A 17,689-nucleotide genomic window follows, 5' to 3' on the forward strand; every position below is an offset into this window, starting at 1 on the left:
AAAAAACAAGTCAAAGTTATTTAAGTGCTAAGGACTATTACTCACTCACAAATTGGTGGCAACATTATCAGATTTTTTTTTCCATTATCAGATTTTTAAAACATCGTTTTGGTAACCAAAATGTCAAGTAACTGAAGCTTAGTTATATAATGATCTACTATGCAGCTATTAATTAAGATTATCCATAAATTTTTCCCCCTTTGAGTTTCATGACAAATAAACATTTATTACTTATATAATTGAATAAAAATGATTTGGACCATGAACTAATGACCATATCACCTTCTTTCCAGAACTGAAGCTATTCTGAATCAACATCATGTCTCTGGCTGAGATTTGCTTTAAATTGCACTAATGGTGGCAAAATAAATTAGTGTAAGGGAGACAATATTGGCCAACTGATAAAAATTCTTGAAGATGGATGATATTAACATGGAAGTTCATTACAATATTCTCCCTACCTTTTAGTGAATTTAAATTTTCTATGTATGAAGTTTTAAAAGGGGGAGTATCTATGTATCTTGATCAACATAGTTTCATTAACATAGGAAATTATCCTTAATATTTATCAGTTCCAATTACTTTAAACTTCAATTTATAAGAATACATTTTTCAAGTGAGAAGGAAAAGAAACCAAAGTGAAATTCCTAGACTATCTACCAGGATAATAAAAAGCTGAGTTACAATTTAGTCTTACTTGTTTCTATTTTCCTTCTACACAAGCAATATTTTCTTTATAGAAAGTTAATTTCATCTGGGCAAAATCTGGGGAAAGTATCTGAGATTTTATTCAATAAAAGAAACTCCTGCAACAAGGACAGGAATTAAATGCTTTTAGTATAATAGGGATTTAGAGACCCTATTATGACTTTTGCTATAATGTTACTTATTTTGTAATATAAAATAACACTGCAAATAAAAATGGCAAGTACAGTGTTACAAGTTACATAAAATTTTTTTTCACCAAACTCACCATTAGCCGATTTTAAATCAGGGAGAATGTGGTTCACAAAGAATTCAGTCAGATTTACAAGTTCATTCGCTTGTGTAATTCCATGCTGAAAAACAAGTTTATGACACGGTAAAATAACATGGAATACCTGTATATATCTACATTGGAAATTTAGGCAACTTTAGAAAACCAGTTTAAAAATGGAGATGAACATGTCAAAACACAAACTCCTTAAAAATAAACCAAGACTGTTTTAATAGACAATAAATAAACTTCCCTAAATTAAACATCACTGAGTCTCAGCTAAGGGAACAAGTATGCCATCTGTCAATTTTTTGGTCCATAAGAAACTCAGGTGCTTCATACATCAACATAAAGTCATCCCTGGAGATTACATTAATTCTAACCAGAACTAATAGGCTATATATTAGAGTAGGCTGTGTCCTCCCTCATAAATATATTACTTCTTTTTTATCCTTTGTGGTTACTGACAAGTGTGTTTTCAAAAAAAACTGTATTGAAAAGATTCACCTTCTGTGTTTGGGCTTTCGATGCCAAAGATGTCACTAGGTAAATGGCTGCATCTTTATGTTTCCAGTTGACAGAGGGATTTTTTGCATATTCTTGCAGCATGGAATTAACATAACCAGAGAAGATTCCTGTCACAGGTCCCTCAAAAAACTTGCACAATCCTCGTACTAGATCACAAGCAGCCCTGCGTCTAGTATCAATATCTATAAAATCAAAGGGAAATATATCATGAGAGAAAGAAACAACCACCAACCAAGTGATCAAGTTTAAAAGAAAAAAACATAGTTATCAGCAACATAAACAATGAAAAGAACATTTCCCCCTCCCCACAAGAAACACAAAATGAGAATGAAACTGAAACGGTCATGGTAGTAAGACAAGCACTAATAAGTATATAAAAAAGAGAAGGCAAATGATTCAACTGACACAGCTCATGTAAGAGCTGCTTTTTAAGGTGTTCAAGTGAAAGGAAAACAGATCTTCAATGAAAGCCAGTTGAAATGACACGCTAATCCTAATTCTCATTCTTCCCCACATTTACTATCAAGAGCAACTTTAAAACTGGCTTGCTAATAGACTAACAGTTAAAACTCAAAATGTATTACCAGAGCCTTCCAAATCTCTTCTTATGTACTCCTCAGAGTTATCTTCAAAGGCTTCTTCATCAGCAGCTACAGAGAGAGGACATTTCAGATAACCACTCAAAACACATGACAACACTGTACTTTTGCAGCGGACTATGCAGAAAAGATGTGGAATTGCCATGTTTTACAGCAAAGTGTGCTTTCCCAACAACATATGACTGCTTCATATATTCTTTTCTTTTTTTCTTAAGGAGGGCCGCAGCTCACAGTGGCCTATGTGGGGCTTGAACCGGCAACTTTGGTGTTATTAGCACCACGCTCTAATCAACTGAGCTAACCCAATTCTTAATCATTACTTAGAGCAGCAAATGCTACCCTGAAAGGTTAGGCAACAGGAAATCCACACAGCTATGATACTAGCTCACTTATTCTAAAGTGACAGGGTTCTCAGAATTGGACTTTACCAGCAATTGTCAAAAGTGAGGGTCAGGAACCAATTTAGTATGCCAACCTTTTATTTTGCCAGATAATGGCATTAAAAAAACAAACAAGCTAACAACTATAATCACCATCATTTCACAAAATTCATTTCAACACCAAAAAAGTAGGACAGACAATATTAGAATAAAGATCTGTCCTTTAAATAAATAGTTTTATGAAAACACAAAAGGAAATAAAACCTCTCATCATTATTGTCCTTTATGCCCTCATTTTGTCCCAGGTAATTTGAGAACCACTGATCTCATGACTGCTGTGATCCAACCCACAATTCCTTCCACATTTACCACTTGCTCCTCCCAACTGTCAGAAGGAAAGACGTTCTGTATACAAATCCAGACTCAGGACCATCTTAACCTTGGGCACCAACTATGTGGGCTTCCCCTCTGTGTTAACAGTCACTTCTAGTCTCAAGTCAATTATTTAAAAACAGCTATTTGCCTCGGTAAAGTACTAAATCAAACAAAAGCAAATTATTTCCATAAGTTCAGATTCTGGATCGTTTACTTTCTTCTCAAAAATGACAGAATTAGAAAGTCTTAATCAATATTTCTATGAAAAAACTTCCAGTGTACAACAAAGCTCATCACAGCAGCACTCATTTCACAAATGCCTTTTACCACATTTTCTGTCTTGGTTTAGAAAATGACCTACAAGAAATTGTATTTAGCAATTTAAAAAATTAGAATATGCTATAAAAAGCAACAAAGAGAAGACTTATTAAATTTCTATAAACATATTCTTTAAAAAACCGAGCTTTTGGGTCCCTGAAAAAGCTTCCCACTTCGCCGTAATTACCTCTGAACTCCATGTTGGGCACAATAACCTTTTCACAGATGCTTGTCAGCGTGTTCTGGTCCTCAAACAGGTTCTTATAGTGAGGTCTCTCACAAACTGAAGCCAGAAACTGAATTGCATTACTTACCAACTAGAATAAAACAAAAGGATAAGTATATTTTTAAATGCACAACTGAACCATTATTTCTTAGGGGAGGTGGGGAGGGGCATGTCTCAATCATTTGTCTCCCCCACCTTACCAAGTCGTATTTAACCTCTTGACCTGTTGTAACTAGTAAATTCCAGATGGCTGTGACAAAACGAGGCAGGTACCGTTGAAATTCTTCATCATACTTTTGTGCATACAGTGCGGCATTATCACAAATCTGGGATTTTAAGAGCTCCAACAAGCCTGCTTCCTCTTCATCCTCACATGAGAAAACAGAAAACTCAAATATACAACTTCAATGCTACCACAATACAGAGAGTAGCTATAATTCCTGAACTCTTTAAAAATTTAAATCCAAAGCTAAATGTTGTAAACGACATTTATGCCACTGTCAATTTATTTACTTGGTCTTTCAAACAAATAAAAGATGAAATACTCATTTATTAATCACTGAGAGCAGCTCTCAAAAGTTTTCAAGTTAAATAAAGTCTTTTCTTCTGGTGGTGGAATTAGAAAATATTTACATATTAAATTGAAAAAAACACATTCCTACACAAACCTGAATGATAAAGATCATATCACACTTTTCTTTGTAACATGGTTAGTGGTATTGTCTTGCTCTCTCCCAAAAGGTTCTCGTTTCAAGTATTAATACTTGATGTGTCCTCCCCCCAACAAGGTAATGCAATAGGAGCCTCACAAATAATATTTTGGTTATAAAATATTAAACAATTTAAATCTAGGGTCAGCAAACTATGGTCTGCAGGTCTGCTGCCTATTCTTGTAAGTGAAGTTTTATTAAAACATAGCCATGCTCATTACTTCTTTTCATTTATACAACTTACTGAATTGCCTACAGCTCTTTTCAACTACACCTGCACAGTTGAGTAGTTGGAACAAAAACTGTATATAGCCCACAAAGCTAAAAAGATTTACTTCCTGGAAAAATATGACAAACCCAATGTAAACCAGGACAGTGATTTACGTAATAATCTCTAGTATAATAAGCAATCCACAGATACCTTTTGAGCTGTACTATGTATCAGGGAACTCAAATTTAGGAGAGAAAAAACTTCCCAACAGCTGGTTTCTCAAGGCATAAATGGAGGGGATATTACAGTGAGATGACACAAGGGAAATACATAGTCAAATGGGCAAACAGCTCCCTGTAAGAATTCTGTGAAAAACTTCCTTTAGATGTAAGCATGAAGATAAGTTTTGTTTTCTGAGGGAGGGTTTTTTCCTACTGGACTGACAGAATATTTTATGGGAGCCATTATCTTTTTTTGGTGTTTTTTATTTACCTAATATATCTCAGAGGCAAAATTTGCTATATACTCATAGTAATGATTCTTCCTCTGCACCCCACGCCCCCAAAGTGAATTGAATCACCAATTCTAATTTTTATTTTATTTGGTGTTGAAGTCTCTTAATATACTATTTTTTATGTTTTTGTTTCTTTGGGGAAAGGTAGATCATAAATATGTTAATAAGCAAATGAATAACACAGAATAAGTGCTATATATTGAAAGGCACATATTACAAAACCCAGATCAGAAATTTACACATTGTAAGCTTTCATCTTGTTCCCTATTTCCTACACTATGGATGACTTTTTTTTTTTTAAAGAATCTCTTATTACAGAGGTTTAAGTTTTCTTAATATCGTCAATGATAATTTTTATTTCATAAACACAATGTGAATACTCTATGGCCTTACTTTCAATAATATAATGAAATAGCTTTACCTATAAATTGTGATCTAAGCCAGGCCCGCAATAAAAACAATTCTCATAGTACAAATAACCAAATAGGAAGCATTCCACATAACCAAATTATTAGTTGCATTCTTGGAATTTTATCTATTATCAATGTAAGAGTAAATAATTTTTAAGGAACCAGAATGCTAAATGTTCTCAAATCACTTTATTTCCTGAAGTCTAATTAACCTCCAAGGTTTTCAGGATATTCAAATAATTTTAATTAAAAAATTGAGATATAATGGATATATTTAAAATAATTCTTAATTTTAACAAAAGGCTACTCAGGAAACATTGTAAGCAATACTTACATCAGTTTGTAGGAGCTTATTATCTAATGTCAAGAGGGTATGAAAATTGTTCATCCAAGTTTCCATATTATCTTCAAAAAATTCAGGGAGATCCTAAAGAATAAATGCTGATTTGAGAATTTTGATTAAAAGAAGTATGCTATTTACATAAGGTTTCCCCACCATGTCAACATTTTCCACATGCCTATCGACTCACACACTTCTCAGCCTGAGCCAACCAGTACCTACTCTGACAAGAATTCTGTCTGCTCCAACTAGGTCTGGCAGCTCAATAAGCCATCCTGACTTGTCTCTGTACATTTTCAACCACAAATGATGCCACCTCTATTTCCTGTCCCAATCTAAATCTACTTATTTATTCAAGGTCGAGCTAAGACTGTATGAAGTTTTTCCTTAAAAAACTCAGTACTTAACCAGTATTATTCCTTTTCCTTTCTGAACTACTGCATTTAGTCTAAGATGACCACCAAATCAGACTTATTGTCATATAGTTAATGACTTCCTGTGGCAAAATACTGCCTTCTTAATGAGGGATAAACCCCCCAAGGGTAAAGATTATGCCTCCTTCCTTTGGTGGCCCTGACTATTCCTAAAAACTTATTAAGAGCCTCATTGTACCTTACTTCTCGGAAGTAGAATTCAAAAGAAGGAATAAGCAATAACAGTGGTATCCTTTAATTAAGAGTTTCTCAAATTGCTGTTCAGCTAAGCACTGAGCGGGTATGCCATTTTGGGCTGTTCATTTCCTATTCTACCTGTTCCTTTTGTGGAATGCTCTACCACTGTGAGTGTAGTCATGTTGTAAGGATTAAGTCCAGGTACTTGGCTCTGGCTTTCAGCAATGGAAAGGCCAGATTCTTCTTCCTGCAACTCTTAATCTGTACCAATTAAGACCTCCTCCTTGTTCCTGGAGCCTTGAATCTTAATGATTCAAGAACAAAGAATGACTAGAGGCCACTTTCTCAGTAGCAACAGGGTAACTAGGCATTTTCTGCTCTGAGACTGTGGCTACATTTCCTCTGAAATGCTACTGGTTCTTATACCTTCCAAAGCCTGGTTCTTCAGCCTTTTGTCTGCCAGATGTGCTTCCAATAAAATCTTTTTGTATAAACTAGCCACAGACATCTAATCAAAAGATATCTCCCCCACTGTTAAAATCCACTTAAATGAACAAGAAGGCAAGAGAAAGTGACCTCTAGTATCTTCAATAAAAGTATAGCAGGTGACTCTCCAAAACAGTGATTCAGGACGTGGGGTTTCTCTAACTTACTGGTCTACAAGAGAACTGCACTTTTCCCCATGAAACATCTACAAGCACCCCTAGGAACTACTATAAAGAAGAATACAACTGTACATAAAGAATGGAGAGGGGAGAGGAGGGTCAGAAAAAAACTAACTTCTTTCAGAAAAATCAATGCTGGCAAAGAAGTCTTTATTATCAAGTGAAAAACTGTCTATTTGACAACAAAGAATAAGAATCAAAAGCAAGAAATAAAACAAAGCTTACCTGAAAGTTTAAACTGTAGAACAGTTTTGAGATCAGGATCAGGGAAGAAAAAAGAACCCTCAGGGCAGAGGCATCATTTGCATGGGTACTGCAGAGTTCAATAGTGGCCTTGGAAAGAAATTTAGGAACATAGTTTTAGTGTATTGTAAACCTTAGTGAAATAGCCTTGCACTGGGCTAAGACTATTTATTTCTTCTCCAAGATTTGGCTTTTAAATAGTATATAGTCATTGAAGAGATTTTAGAAAATATTTTAAAGTAAATATTTTAAAATTGACTATCATGGAACTACTGAAAAGTCCAATATTTTGGACTAGATCCTTCCCCCCTCCTTTGTGCATTTATATAAATATATTACACAAAATCGTCTTTATATGCTCTCAGTAATAATTCCCGTCACTTGGCATGTTTCCAGTTGTTTATTCTAACAGCAATAAGTAGGCTTATCTCTAAAACTTTGTGCATACCTCTAATTTTCATAGGTTGAGATTCTAGAAGTGTATGCAGAACCGTATGCTATGAGCGCAGGTTTTGGAAGCCATACAGCGCTGAATATAACCCAAATTCTATTACTCACAATGTACCTTACTTTGACCAAGTTATTTTATGAACCTCAATCTCCTCACCTGTAATATGAGAACAATGTCTGCCTCACAGAGAATATGAAAATTAAATGAGAAAAATCTACCTAACAGGTCCTAGTACTTTATGCACTACTACTATGTAAAAGATATTCAACAACTGTTAATTTCTATGTCCTGGAGTTAGGAAAAATGAATATTAAGGCTTTCTCAATGAAATGTCAGACTCCATAAAGCTAGTACCATTTATAATCCAATGGACAGGACACCAGAATGTTCATTTCATTGCACTCGGCATTTCTTTCAACATCATTAAAAAGTAATGAAAATCTTTGCCAATACAATAGGTGGAAAAAACTTAAATCACATTTTGTCCAATATTATTTTTTAAAATAAAAATGTGCCATCAGTAAGACATCCTAACCATGAAAAATCCTGTGTTCACTCTACATTTTAGAAAGTTGTGAATCTAACACCGCTTTCTCTTTTAGAAACAGGAAACGAGCACCTTTTCTAGAGTCAGCAAAAGTAGATTTGAGGCCTGGCTTTCACTCCCTCTTTTTTTTTTAATTAGCTGTCATACTGAATGCTCTTTCCTTATCTGGAAAAAAAGTGGTTAATAATACATCTCTTTCAATCTTACAGGATTCTCACAAAGATGAAAAACATGTTTAGGAAAGTAACCTGTGCATTACACAAAGATGTACAAAATATTAATTAATCAAACTACATAAACAATCTAATCAAAATGTGGGTCTAATTCCTTTGAAGACACATACTCAAATACTTGAGTGAAATAATATGATGCCTGGGATTCACTTTTAAATATTCCTATAAAATGGGGAAGGAAACAAATTTTTGAAAAACCAAAATGTTAGTAACTGTTAAACTTCTGCAATAGACAGACATGTGGGAGGGAGTTCATTATATACAACCTGCTCTATTTCTGTGTAGGTCTGAAATTTTTCAAAAGAAATACTGGTCTAAATATTACCTAGCGAATAAGCTTTCAAGACATTCTCTTAAAATTTCTACAAGTATTTAAGCAATCTTACATATTAAGTAATTTTTAAATATCACCAGGATAGTATTCCATACCTTAAATAGATTAGTCAAAGGCAAAGCAAAGGCATCCAGAACAAGTTTAATTTCAGTCCATAACTCGTTTGACTTAAATTCATGGCGATATCTAGAAATTTAGGGTAAAATAGGTAAGTTCACAAGTTTTGGTTTGCTTACTTTAGGTCTTCAAGGACAGATTAGAGAAAAAGGAAGGCTAGGCAGCTTGAGGAAATTCAAAGGAAATTCTTGGTTTTCTTTTCAAAGGAATCAAGCACAATTTCACGACACTAGATATTTCACAAATAACAGGCCAATATGAAATAAATATCGTATTTAAGAAGAAACAAACTCAGTAATGAATTGAGAGGCTTATGTTCTTATTCTAGGATTATCATATTCAAAGGAATTACAATAGGCACAAAATGTAATTGCACGAGCAAAAGCTTTTGAAAAAAAGTATTTTAAAAATATGAATATCAATACCTTTTAAATAAAGAATGTGCTGTACGAAGGACTCCATTAATAACGTGGAAATCTCCACTCTGAAAGCGATTTACCATCTCTGTCAACAAGTCAGGCCATTTCTGAGGGAAATCTTCTCTGCCAATGATGCTAATGGCATCACTTAACTGGGGGGAGGAAAAAGGTTAGATGACGGCTCTACAAACAACACTGCCTAAAAAGCAGGGCCTTGCATTACCTGTTTCTGGATTTGCTCCGGGCTGCTAAGCATCAAGTGCACTATGTTGGCTTTGATGGCTACTCGGTCTGCTTCACAAATTTTGTTTGGTTCATCTTCAACCTAAAAACAAAACATCCGTGAGCAAGTAATGTAAAACCCATGTCTGTGGCCAGATAGATGGGTCTGTAGACAAAAAGAACCATTTAGTATTTCCTGGCTTTCTAAGAAAAACATAGAGGAAGGTAGGGCCTTCCCTCTACATGAATGGGTCAGATTCCTTTAATAATCTGATGAAAGCTTTCCATAAAAAAATGTGCATTACACCCCAAATGCAAATATTTTTACACACAAATTAATGAGCTTCTGACTTCCTGATGCCAATTAAGACTCGGTTTCATATGTAAACTAATCAGAACACGTGGCTAAAATCTTTTTGTATGCTACTTAGCCCATGCTCGTCCTCAGAAATTTCAATTTTGACTCTCACCTTAAGTCAACGTTATTTTCAAGGAAAACCTCTTGACCATTAGGATTTTGAATGCATCCAGAACTATATCACCCAAAAAGGTTCTGGATGCCTTACTAGTTTTACAAATCAAGATAGATAGCATATCTACGAGTAGAGGGAGGGACTTTTCAAACATCATAAGATTCACCAAGTCATTTCTTCACATGTGGTTAACACTTGACGACACAAGCTTAAAAAAAAATATTTACTACTTTAAAATTTTATGAAATGAGAAAAAAGATTCTAAATAAATATTTAAGCAGATTTAAAGTTGACTTTTTTAGAAAAACTGACCATTTTTGTTAACTGTAATGCTTTCTAAATATCATTGCTGCTATCACTACAAAACAGTTCTCATTTTTTTCTTTATCCTAAGCCAGGGTTTCCTCAACCTCACCATTACTGACATTTTGGGTCAGATCAATCTTTGTGGTAGGGATCTTTCCTGTACGTTGTAGGATGGTTACCAACATCCCTGGCTTCTACCCACAAGATGCCAGTGACACTCACATCTCCTACCCCAAGCTGTGACAACCAAAATGTCACCAAATATCCCCTGGTGGGTAAAAATGACCTGCAATTGAGAACCACTGTCCTAAGCTATGGTGTGGGAAATGCCTTTCTTAATTTATAATTTTATACTAGTCATTAAACTTGTAGCACAATAATATTCACCTTACAATTAGAATATACCAGGAGTGCCAAAAAAGTGTATACGTATTTTAAGAGCTATTAACATTTTGGTCAACGTTGCTCAAGCAGTAGTTCGCTGTCAGAAGTGTCTGGACGCTGATGTAACCACTTTGAGTACCTCTTGTAATTGCAGAAGTCAAACAAGACTTGTATTCACCTTTTGTTATCAGTATGTATTAATACAGTTTTTTCCTTTCTTAAAATGTATATACATTTTTGGCACCCTATGTAATGCACGCGCATGCGTGCTCATGCTGTTTTTCAGCTTTGCATACTTTTAACTAGTCCACAACAGAAATTGCTTCAATGATTCATTTAGACTATGTCTTTCCACATGTCTCTTCAGTAGACAGTGAGCTAGAATTAAATTCCAAATAATGGAAGTTAAAACAAAGTCTCACAACCCTGAAGTTATGAAGTTGAAATAATCTATATGAATTCAAATGAAACAACAGGAACTTTGGAGAAGTGTCCTGTTTTTTGTTCAGATTTTTTACATGCATGATCATGCCATCTGTGAACAAAGACAGTTTTACGTCTTTCCTCCCAATCGGTACACCTTTTATTTCCTTTTCTTATTGCATTAGCAAAGACTTCCAGTATAATGTTGAAAAAAAGTGGTGAGAGGAGACATCCTTCCTTTATACCTGATTTCAGTGGGAAAACTTCAAATTTCTCACCAGTAAGTATGAAGTTAGCTGTATGTTTTTTTGGTAGCTAGTCTTTGTCAACTAAAGTTCCCCTCTATTCCTGGTTTGAGAATTCCTATCATGAATGGGTGCTGGAGTCTGTGAAATGTTTTTTCTGCATTTATTTATACGATCACGTGATTTTTTTTCCTTTTTAGTCTACTGATGTGATGGATTACATTAATGTTCAAATGTTCAACAAGACTTTCGTACTTGGGATACATCCCACTTGGTTATGGTATATATTTTTATACTGTTTTAGATTTGGTTTGCTAATACTTTGTTTAATTTTACCTTTAATCTGTATCTGAATCGTTCAGGAGCACTGTGTATATAAATCTTGTAAACATACAGGGTATTAAACTATGATTCACAAAATACTTACAATTCTCCAGTTTCTTTTAATATAATTCTTGAATGTTACTGAGGCACACACTTTGATAACATTATCCTGGGACTTCTCCAGTAACGTTAAAAGCAACAACGGGTAATTCTGATTTCCTTCTACAGATTCAAGAAACTTCTCAGCTGTAAAAGAATTTCCATGTTAGAAGATTTATTACAACAAAACCTTTCCACTTTATGTATATGTGAACTATGTATATCTGATTGAAGCATCACAGAAATGGAAAGATTAGTATACTTTCCTTTGGGGAACCTATTAAGGGTCTACTGTGCCTCTCACTTTTCTTATCTATTAAATGGACTATATATGATGTTACATTAAATTTACATAATATCTCAGTTTTCAGAACACTTCAATCCATTAACTCACCTGATTCTCACAAATCTATAAAGTGGCCTGATTGGATGATCACCCCATCTGAAGGAGAATCTACTTCTCAGAGAGACTGAGTGACTTTAGGGCAAATGTTATACACCCTGTTCCAGGAGGATTATTATTAGTACTACTAGTAATGGTAGTAATATTTCTTTTATAGTACTACTGTAATTAAGATTAAGTGAGTTAACTTGTGCTAATATATATTATTGATATTATGAACCGTATGGGTCTGGTGCTTTACTCACATAGATTTCATTAAGTTGTCACTACTACCCAGAGAGGTAAGTAGCAGTACCCTTATTTTAAAGACAAGGCCAATGAGGTTAAGTAACTTGTTAAACATCACATAGCTAGAAGATTTCATCACTGAAAGTTTTAGACCAGTCCTTATTCTACCATTACTAGCCCTTAATTAATTTTCTTCTTGAATTAAACATTTCTAATACCAGCAATAAATTTACTCAAAAAGTTATCCACCTAATTAGGCTTATTAGGGATATTAAGTCTCCTAAGTTTATTGATCACACAGTGAAGGTTTACAGCCCTTCTAATTTTTCCCATCTTTTTTATTTTTTTTTAAATTACATAATTGAGATTTTATTGGGGAAGGGGAACAGGACTTTACTGGGGAACAGTGTGTATGTACTTCCAGGCTTTTTTTCCCAAGTCAAGTTGTTGTCCTTTCAATCTTAGTTGTGGAGGGTGCCATTCAGCTTCAATTTGTTGTCCTTTCAGTCTTAGTTGTGGAGGGCACAGCTCAGCTCCAGGTCCAGTTGCCATTTTTCTAGCTGCAGTCCCTTGCGGGAGTTGAACCGGCAACCTTGAGAGGACTCACTCCAACCAACTAAGCCATCCGGGAGCTCAGGGGCAGCTCAGCTCAAGGTGCTGTGTTCAATTTTAGTTTCAGGGGGCGCTGCTCACCATCCCTTGTGGGACTTGAGGAATTGAACTGGGAACCTTGTGGTTGAGAGCCCACTGGACCATGTGGGAATCGAACCGGCAGCCTTCGGAGTTAGGAGCATGGAGTTCTAACCGCCTGAGCCACCGGGCCGGCCCCTAATTTTTCCCATCTTAAGCTTCACAAAGCAACACCCATTCTATGGTTCCAATATTTACTGAAAAGGTCAGCTATCAGCATCTATTATTTTCTACGATAATATGACTTAACACTTTTCTTCTTTCTGAACTGAGTTCTAAGAGTTTAATTTCCATCCTCAAGCCTTACCTACTTTGTATCCACCAGGTCCTTCCTGAAAGATGAGAATGTTGAATTGAAAAATGTATTTCAGCAGGGGACTCACTATGGTTTTGTATGAGTCTTATGAGGCTGTGTTTCCTCTTAGTGGTCAGCATTTTGTACAGGGCAACACACTGGATCCGTGACTTAGGAAAAAGCCCATGTAGGTTGCCAGGTCTCTTTCCTAAACTGTAATTAATATCCTGGAAGCAGTCTTCTCATGAATGTAAGTCTCATTATTCCTTTCTGAGTTCATTGCCCTCAGTCTGCTCACAGAATATTCACACCGACGTGTTTCTACACACTCAAGGAGCCTCAGAATATCTTCCAGTTCATCTACTGCCCTGTCACGCCTCCACAGCCAAGGGAGGGAGCATAGTGAGATCTGTCAGCTGGGATCCACTACACGTTTCCACTCATTTTAGAAAGATGTTGAATCAGTCTATTATCAATCCCTGAGAAATGTTATATTCATAACTCTTCCCAGAAACAATGTATTTCTACTCTGTCCTGGATTCATAAAACAACAGCACCTTTGCCTTACAAAGACACAAATACTGAAAATAATTTTTAATAAAGAATGGTGGCAGAAGCTTTCTGGGAAAGTATAAGAAGATTAGAGCCCTTAATTTCCCTTTATCCAAGAACACATTACTTCTTTAAACTCTAATGCGCAGATAACAATTTCCATCTCAGAAATCACAGACTTCACTAGAATAGGATGAATGCATTAACACGTTTATGGTTCTATTATATGTAACATAAAAATATAACAAACGTGTATTCATTTGTGTCTTCCTGGGGCCCTACCAAAATTCTCTCCATGAGCACGCACATTAGTAAATTCTGAAGAAGTGGATTAAGAACATTTCTGGTTAATATGGCTTACATCAAAGATTCATCAACTGACTACTTACAAAACACATCTGACCCTCCAAAGTAGTTGGTTTGGTTTGTGCGTGTTTCAAAATTGGTTCAAGTTATTAGATGCTATCATTTAAAAATGAGGACACTTCATATAAACAGCCTTATCTTTCAAGTAAAGCTGAAAATCTGGTCTTGTAAAACTGGTTTGAATCCCCCAAAATTAGCTGGTTCCAAATAATATTTGCCCCTTAACCAAGGCATATACAGTCCCCACCCGGCCTGTCCCCCTCATTTGCCTTAACAACTGACTCCTGTGGGCATTTGAGTTTGCAATTCTAAATTTATACTGTTTCTAATAGAAACTGGTCATATTTGGGAGAGAGGGAGAAAGGAATCCTAAGTTTTAAAATATATTAATTTAATCAAACCAACACGAAGATTAAAACACAATGTCTGATTACCTGGTTTCATTCACTTAATCATTTTTTAGGCCATTAACACTCATCTCTATTCCCTAATTATTATATCGCTAAAACAGGCAGGTGTGGGGAATTTCAGAAAGGTGAAGGGACAAAGCACTTTAAACATACTAGTACTTTTTACCCCCAAAAGACACCAAATAAAATTCTACAAAATTTGGGTTTTTTTCATTCTACAAAAAACCCAAAAACAATAAAACCAAACCAAACCCACCCCACATGACACCGTCTATGTTATTAACAGCTGCAAACAGGCAACCACACATTTTATGGCTAGAGAATGAAAAATAACCATGTCTGAAAATCTAAGCGTAAATCTTTTTCTTTACTTTTAATTTACAAACAGGCAGATTGCACAAAGGTTTCCCTCACCTGTCCTTTAAGAATAAATCAACCACAAAACAATATTTATTCTCTTTACCTGGACGTCTGATGGCAGGATCTGGATCAAGAGTTTTCTTTAAATATTCTGTTAGTGTTTGCAAATTTGCATCGCTGAGCTCCATTGCAATAGGACCTAAAACAAAAACGAGGTTTGGGTAATTGGTCACATGGGAACACAGTAATTTGCGTAAAAGAATCCTTTTATATTATAGGTCTTCCCCTCTCTGAAAGTCATCCATCCATTTGTTATGTTTTGGTCATGGGCTATAAGCCTGACTCTTAGCTAAAATAAGACGGGCTTTTTGAAACAATGGTGAGACAATTTTGAGAAAAGAAGAAAAAACATATTATTTCAAAGATAGGCACAGAAAAGCAAAGTTGAAGAACTGATCAAAGTCACCATAAAGTTGATCTAATTTAAAACGCTATGAAACAGAGCAAACAAAAGGGTTAAAAAAACTCACTAGATTTTTTTTAAAAAGCTCTACCACAAGAAGTTAAAAATTTAAGCAGTAAATAAGCATCCCATAGAGTTCTGAAATTAAAGAAACTAGAATAAATTCCTTTGTGTACAACATGCAATCACAAGTATTGGTAACAAACTACATGCTGAACATTTGCACCTGAGGAGGTAACTTTGGGGTTCAAAAGATGTCGACTGTGATTATGATTAAAATGCAACTTTCTACACCAAAAGTAAAGGTAACAAAAGCAAAAATAAACAAGTGGAACTACATCAAACGAAAAAACCTCAGCATAGCAAAAGAAACCATGAACAAAAGGAGAAAGCTGCCTACAAACGGGAGAAAGTATTTGCAGATCATATATCTGATAAGGGGTTAATATTCAGAATACACATAAATAACTCACTCAAGGGAAAAAAAAATTCAATTAAAAATGGGCAGAGGATCTGAATAGACAATTTACCAAAGACATACAGATGGCCAACAGGTACATGAAAAGGTATTCAACATATCTAATCATCAGGGAAATGCAAATCAAAACCACAAGGTATGACCTATCATCTATTAGAATAGCTATTCTCAAAAAGACAAAAAATAACAAGTGTTGGCGAGGATGTGGAGAAAAGGGAACCCTTGTGCACAGCTGGTGGGAATGTAAATTGGGGTAGCCACAATAGAAAATAATATGAAGGTTCCACAAAAATTTAAAAATAGGGCTATCACACGATACAGCAATTCTACTTCTGGGTATTTGTCCAAAGGAAAGAAAAACACTAACTTGAAAAGATATCCGCACCACCACGTTCACTGCAACATCAGTAACAATAGCCAAGACATGGAAGCAACCAAAGGACCCATCAACAGATGAATGGACAAAGAAAAGTGGTAGGTATATTCTCGTGGAGAGAGAGAGAGAGAGAGAGAGAGAGAGAGAGAGAGAGAGAGAGAGAGAGCACACACACACACACACACACACACACACACACACGAATACTATTTGGCCACGAAAAAGGCAATCCTGGGGCCGGCCCGGTGGCTCAGGCGGTAAGAGCTCCATGCTCCTAACTGCCAAGGCTGCCGGTTCGGTTCCCACATGGGCCAGTGGGCTCTCAACCACAAGGTTGCTGGTTCAACTCCTCGAGTCCCGCAAGGGATGGTGGGCTCCGCCCCCTGCAACTAACATTGAACACGGCACCTTGAGCTGAGCTGCCGCTGAGCTCCCGGATGGCTCAGTTGGTTGGAGCGCAGACTCTCAACCACAAGTTTGCCAGTTCGACTCCTGCAAGGGATGGTGGGCTCCGCCCCCTGCAACTAGCAAGGCAACTGGACCTGGAGCTGAGCTGCGCCCTCCACAACTAAGACTGACAACAATTTGAAGCTGAACAGCACCCTCCACAACTAAGATTGAAAGGACAACAACTTGTTTTGGAAAAAAATCCTGGAAGTACACTGTTCCCCAATAAAGTCCTGTGCCCCTTCCCCAATAAAATCTTAAAAAAACCAACCTTTATTATTAAAATATTCAAAACTTAAACTAAATATAACTTAAACTAAATATAAATCACAGACTGACCAAAAAAAAAAATCACATCTGATATATTACAAATTATACGCTAATGGCTTATGTGGATATAACTGATACCACAAGGCTAAGAAATATACACACAAAAGCAATAGCACATACATGCAGATTACAAGTGTGTGCATCATTCCCAATGGCCCAAAAAGCTTGAAAATGCTACAAATGGGACTTCATGGTCTCCAAGATGTTAGTGAGTAGGTAAAATTAACTGTGAAACAAGAATACTTTTGGGAGGTGAAAGAAGTATCCTAAAATCGGATTGTGGTCATGGATACATGACTGTATAAATTTACCAACACTCACCAAACTACACTTAAAATGAATTCATGCTAACTTATACTCCAATAAAGCTCTTTTTAAAAAACCCCACTTCTGTTTAGATCCCAATAGGCAGTTTTAGGGACAAAGCCACACGTGGCTCCTGGGGAACCTGGGGAAATGTAGCCTTTTCAGGGCAACCAGGCACCAAATTAATCAGGGGTCTCTAAGACAAAGAAGAAAAAATTAAGTACATAATAATTTTTGTAAAATGTGATAAAGCTAAGTGGAAACATGTCAAGTATACTATATTTCAAATTATGTTAAAAATT

At 35.8% G+C, this 17,689-nt stretch overlaps 1 protein-coding gene across 6 annotated transcripts in view; it reads right to left on the minus strand.

Annotated features, from left to right (window-relative positions):
• The window catches only part of CSE1L (chromosome segregation 1 like), a 34,872-nt gene that overhangs the window by 10,496 nt on the left and 6,687 nt on the right, over nt 1-17,689 (minus strand). For all 6 annotated transcript variants that reach the window (XM_081033430.1, XM_081033434.1, XM_081033432.1 and 3 more), the window contains 12 exons: nt 15,091-15,186; nt 11,688-11,830; nt 9,431-9,532; nt 9,214-9,359; nt 8,767-8,857; nt 7,089-7,196; nt 5,582-5,674; nt 3,603-3,770; nt 3,364-3,493; nt 2,089-2,154; nt 1,484-1,686; nt 974-1,058 (listed from right to left, as the gene is read on the minus strand). In XM_081033430.1, the coding sequence (XP_080889556.1) occupies nt 974-1,058; nt 1,484-1,686; nt 2,089-2,154; nt 3,364-3,493; nt 3,603-3,770; nt 5,582-5,674; nt 7,089-7,196; nt 8,767-8,857; nt 9,214-9,359; nt 9,431-9,532; nt 11,688-11,830; nt 15,091-15,175 (1,420 nt within the window). In that variant the 5' untranslated portion in view covers nt 15,176-15,186. The remainder of the gene's footprint in view (nt 1-973; nt 1,059-1,483; nt 1,687-2,088; nt 2,155-3,363; nt 3,494-3,602; nt 3,771-5,581; nt 5,675-7,088; nt 7,197-8,766; nt 8,858-9,213; nt 9,360-9,430; nt 9,533-11,687; nt 11,831-15,090; nt 15,187-17,689) is intronic.

The sequence above is a fragment of the Rhinolophus hipposideros genome (assembly GCF_964194185.1).
Source record: "Rhinolophus hipposideros genome assembly, chromosome: 22".
Lineage (NCBI taxonomy): Eukaryota > Metazoa > Chordata > Mammalia > Chiroptera > Rhinolophidae > Rhinolophus > Rhinolophus hipposideros.